General features: G+C 42.0%; 1 protein-coding gene across 1 annotated transcript; it reads right to left on the bottom strand.

Moving 5' to 3' along the window:
* Positions 1-2,718: 2,718 nt before the first annotated feature.
* Positions 2,719-4,393, bottom strand: LOC120916907 (small nuclear ribonucleoprotein F-like). The gene is made up of 2 exons (XM_040327849.1): positions 4,166-4,393; positions 2,719-2,751 (listed from the first exon to the last, which is right to left on the bottom strand). The coding sequence occupies exons 1-2, from the start codon at positions 4,391-4,393 to the stop codon at positions 2,719-2,721; spliced, it is 261 nt and encodes an 86-aa protein (XP_040183783.1).
* Positions 4,394-4,768: the final 375 nt, after the last annotated feature.

The following is a 4,768-nucleotide window of genomic DNA, read 5'->3' as shown; positions in this document are numbered from 1 at the left end:
AAATCCAAATAGTTTACATACTTTAATTTTTTTAATCCAAAAATACTTTAATCCTTTTTGGCAGTCACATGACTGCATTTTTCTTTGAAAGATATTTGATCACCTGGACCATGGGCAGGTTCTAGGCCTAAGCATTCAACTAGTACTGTTCTTATAGACAATGCTTTACTCCACTACTCTTTGGAGTTTTACCTACTAATCAAAAATGTCTTAGTCATTTATGCCCAAGATATTACAGACTAAGAGCATCCTGTAATCCCAGCCTTGAAATCCATGCTGACAGAACTCTTGTACATCGCAAAAGTTCAGACCCCGACCGTGAACTCTATTAAAGTCTATGGGACGCAAACTTGAAAAATCGAAAGTGCTAATTTTTTTTTTCAATGCAAATTCTTTTTTTTTTAAAGAAGCAGTGATTTTAATGATGATTAACCACTTTCAGACTGCGCTATAGCCGAATGATGGCTGCAGCATGGTCGTCTAGTTCTAGTATGCTGTCAGAAGGCAGCATCCCGTGATCGCGGGGCGCAGGTGGCTCGCTCTGTGATCACAGTGTCCAGAGGATGCTGCTGATCACATATTGAGGTAAAGAGCCAATCAACAGCTCTCTGCCACCTGATCAGCTGTGTTCAATCACAGCTGATTATGATTTTGAATGTCAACAGAAGCTGTTATTGACAGTCTTTTCCTCAGAGAGCCGATAACTGGCTTCCCTAAAACTGATTATCTGTATCCTGGTTATCAGTGCAGTCCCAACAGTGCATGTCAGTGCTGCCAATAAGTGCCCACCAGTGCTGCCAATCAGTGCCCATCAGTATATCCCTATCACTGTCACATACCAGTGCCCATCAGTGCTATCTACCAGGGCCCATCAGTACCACTTATCAGTGTTCATCAGTGCCACCTATCGGTGCCTCTTCAATAGTGCCCACCAGTGCCACCTCATTAGTTCCCATCAGTGCAGTCTATCAGCCTTATGCAGCCTATCAGTGCAGCCTCATCAGCACACATCAGTGAAGGAGAAAAATTACCTGTTTGCAAAATTTTATAACAATTTTTTTTTAATTAATTTAGTCTTTATTCATTTATTTAGCAAAAAAAAAAAAAAATTGGGTATAGTGTTGCCTGACCGTGCAATTGTCATTCAAAGTGTGACAGCGCTGAAAGTTGAAAATTGGCCTGGACACGAAGAGGGTAAAAGTGCCCAGTAGGCAAGTGGTTAAAGTGAAACAATAAAAATTCCTTTAAATATAGTGCCTGGGGGTCCCCTTAGTCTGTCTATAAAGTGGCACATCCTTAAAAGTGTATATAGAACCTGCTGCCAAAAAACTGACATATATAAAGAAAAAAAATACATTTAAATAGATTTTCTCTGCACAATTTCTTTATTTTGTAAACATCGGCTTAGGGAGACATTCTGTAGGAAGAGGCCACAATTTAGTACACTCTGAAAAAGATGAGATTTTTTTGGATAAATTCTGATGTCTCTTTGGCAGACTTTGGATGGAAATAACAAATTGTTTGCACCACAGTGAGCACCATGTGGCAAAGCTAAATTATAGTACACTCAGGCCAAGATTAACAATTGTTTTTTAGATAAAGTCAGACTTTGGATAGAAGTAACAGGTGTGGAAAAATTATGCTTTGGATGTTAGTAGGTGTTTTCACATCGTAACACTTAAGGCCCCATTCACACCTGAGCGTATAGTTTTTGAGCATTTTGTCCGGTGTTGTGTCACGCGTATTCGCGCGTATTTGCGCGTTTGCATACAGCGTTTTCCGACATTTTTTATTTTAGCCAATAGGAAAAATTATCATCTCTTTCATCATTTGTTGCTATGTTTTTAGATTTTTTTATCTTCTTCCTGGGTAAATATTCTATTTCACTTAGGCATATTTAAGCGCCAAACGCCCGTAGAAACGCTCGTTGTCGCACTAGATGCTTGAATCAAGCGTTTCCATTAGTTTCTATGGGAATACAAACGTTCAAATAACGCCCAAATCAGCCCAATTCGAGCAACAAAATGGGTCCAGAACCTGTTTGAGCTTCAGGCGTTCGGCTTCAGGCGTTTTGGAGTGAAGATGTGAACCATCTCCATTGAGAATAAGACCTCTTTCACATTGAGGCGTGGAGCCGCGGTGACAGTATAGCCACACTATTTGTAGCGCCATTATACCGTCGTATTTACCGCAATATTCGGGGCGCTAGCGGTGAGGTTTTAACCCCCGCTAGCGCCCGAAAAAGGGTTAATACCACCAGCGTTGTTGGCGGTATTACCGCGGTTTCCCATTGATTTAAATGGGAAGGCGTGGTATAGGAGCGGTGAACACACCGCTCCTATACCGCAGTAAAGATGCGGCTAGCAGGACTTTTGGAGCGCTCCTGCTAGCGCACCGCTTCAGTGTGAAAGCCTTCGGGCTTTCACATTGAACACTACGGGGCATGATTTTTCATGCAGTATAGCAGCGCTATTTTTAGTGCTGTACCGCATGAAAAACACCTCAATGTGAAAGGGGCCTAATGGATTTTTCCCCCTCTAACGTTTTGTAGCTTCATGCTTCAGGCTACAAAACGCTCAGGTGTGAATGGGCCCTTAGAGGTACTCTTGAAACAAAATCGGTTTATTTTTCTTAACAAAACATACAAAAACAATGTCCAACAATAACCTCAAAAAATGTATTTCAAACTTTTTTTACAAAACTAATTTGAAAATTGCTTTATTCTCTCATCTCAACATTTTCTTCCTTCTCGTATATACAGTAGTCTACTCCTCGTTAGGGATGAGCTTCGTATTCGAGTCAAACTCATGTTCGACTCGAACATCGTATGTTCGATCGTTCGTCGAATTACGAATGTTTTGGGCCGTTCGCTCAAATTCGAGTTACGTTTCACAGCCCATAATTCACTGCGGCATCGCAGTGCATTGCTGGCTGATGATTGGCCAAGCATGCACTATGACCCGCATGCTTGGCCAATTATGGCTCAGGGGGTTTAGTACACGCCCCACACTATAAAAGGCCGCCTGCAGGTCGGCCTTGTGTAGTGTGTTGCGGTGGTTAAGAGAGAACAGAGAGAGACAGAGAGAGTGTCATTTTTGGCAGGTAGATGGAGCAGGCAGGCAGGCAGGCTAGTCAGTTAAAGTTACAGTGTGTAGAGGATATATATGCATCCCAGGTATTGCATGTATATTTATACACTGTATAGTTTAGCTAGATCAGCTCTTCCTAATTTACTGGCAGGCAGGTGATTGTGCTAGCTGCAGTATTCTCACGTGGTGTATTGCCTGTGTCCTCTGCGGTGTGCACCATAAAGCTATGTGGTGTGTACTGCCTTTGTCCTCTGTAGTTTGCACCTAAAGCTACTTGGTGTGTACTGCCCGTGTCCTCTGTAGTTTGCACCTAAAGCTACTTGGTGTGTACTGCCCGTGTCCTCTGTGGTTTGCACCTAAAGCTATGTGGTGTGTACCGCCCGTATCCTCTGCAGTTTGCACCTAAACACGTAGTGTGTGTCCTGCCTTTGTCCTCTGCAGTTTGCACCTAAAGCTACGTGGTGTGTGTACTGCCTTTGTCCTCTGCAGTTTGCACCTAAAGCTACTTGGTGTGTACTGCCCGTGTCCTCTGCAGATTGCACCTAAAGCTACGTAGTGTGTACTCTCCGTGTCCTCTGCAGTGTGCACCTAAAGCTATGTGGTGTGTGTACTGTCTGTGTCTGTGCTATTTTTCTCAATGATTTTCATCCATATTGCAGGGACCAGACATTACATTAAAGCCGGAAGCAGTTTTAAATTACTTTTTTCTTATAGTAATCTCATTTTGTGCAGGAACAGTTCTAAACACGTGCCACTTCACAGGCATACTATAGACACCCAGCAAGTACAATATTTAAAGGAAATTTTATTTAAGCATCATTAAAATCACTGCTCCAGAAAAAACAACAGTTTTTAAAACTTTTTTTTCATTGATACATGTTCCCTGGGGCAAGACCCGGGTTCTCAAAGACGTTTTACGACAATAACTTGCATATTAGGCTTTAAAATTAGCACTTTTGAATTCGAAAGTTCGAGTCCCATAGACGTCAATAGGGTTCTAAATGTTTGCGCGAACGGTCGGTCCGTTCGAAGGTTCAGGTGCGAACTGAACGGGGGGGGGGGGGGGTTCGGCTCATCCTTACTCCTCGTATATACAGTACATTATTGCACCTTATTAGAATTTCTCCAAGATGGCAAGACAAAACCACATCAATATACTCTTCTTTACTGGCAAGCTGCATGTTCATGTAGCCATTCACAGGGTCCATGTATCCCTTGTATTCCATACCCCATTTCAGTTTCACCATTACTGGCTTACCAGTAATGCCAGTAATGAACAGTTTTGGGTTTAGTGGCAAACTCATTCTGCCACTGAATCTGCTGCTAATCTACAGACTAGTGAAAGGAAGTAAAATTTCCCTGTGGAATGCCCTAAGAACACACCATCGGAAAGAGCATGAAATGACTAGAGGTATTCTTGATGAAAGCAAGAATTGGATTTTCTGTAAAAAACGTAAAGTATACACACCAAAATTGTGCTTTGGGTGTTGGGGGTGCCTTCATACCGTAACCCTGTAGAGGTACATTGGATGAAAGTAAGAAATGGCCTTTCTGAAAAAAAAAAAAATTATAAGCACCTGTCGAACAGGTGCAGAACAATTGGTCCTTGGGTGTTAATTGTGCCCATGAAACCTATACCAAATAATTATTTCAAGATAAATTAACACCCAAAAGCTATG

This window comes from Rana temporaria, chromosome 11 (assembly GCF_905171775.1).
Source record: "Rana temporaria chromosome 11, aRanTem1.1, whole genome shotgun sequence".
Taxonomy (NCBI): Eukaryota; Metazoa; Chordata; class Amphibia; order Anura; family Ranidae; genus Rana; species Rana temporaria.
Note: the sequence above shows the minus strand (reverse complement) of the source record. Positions and strands in the feature narration are given on the sequence as shown.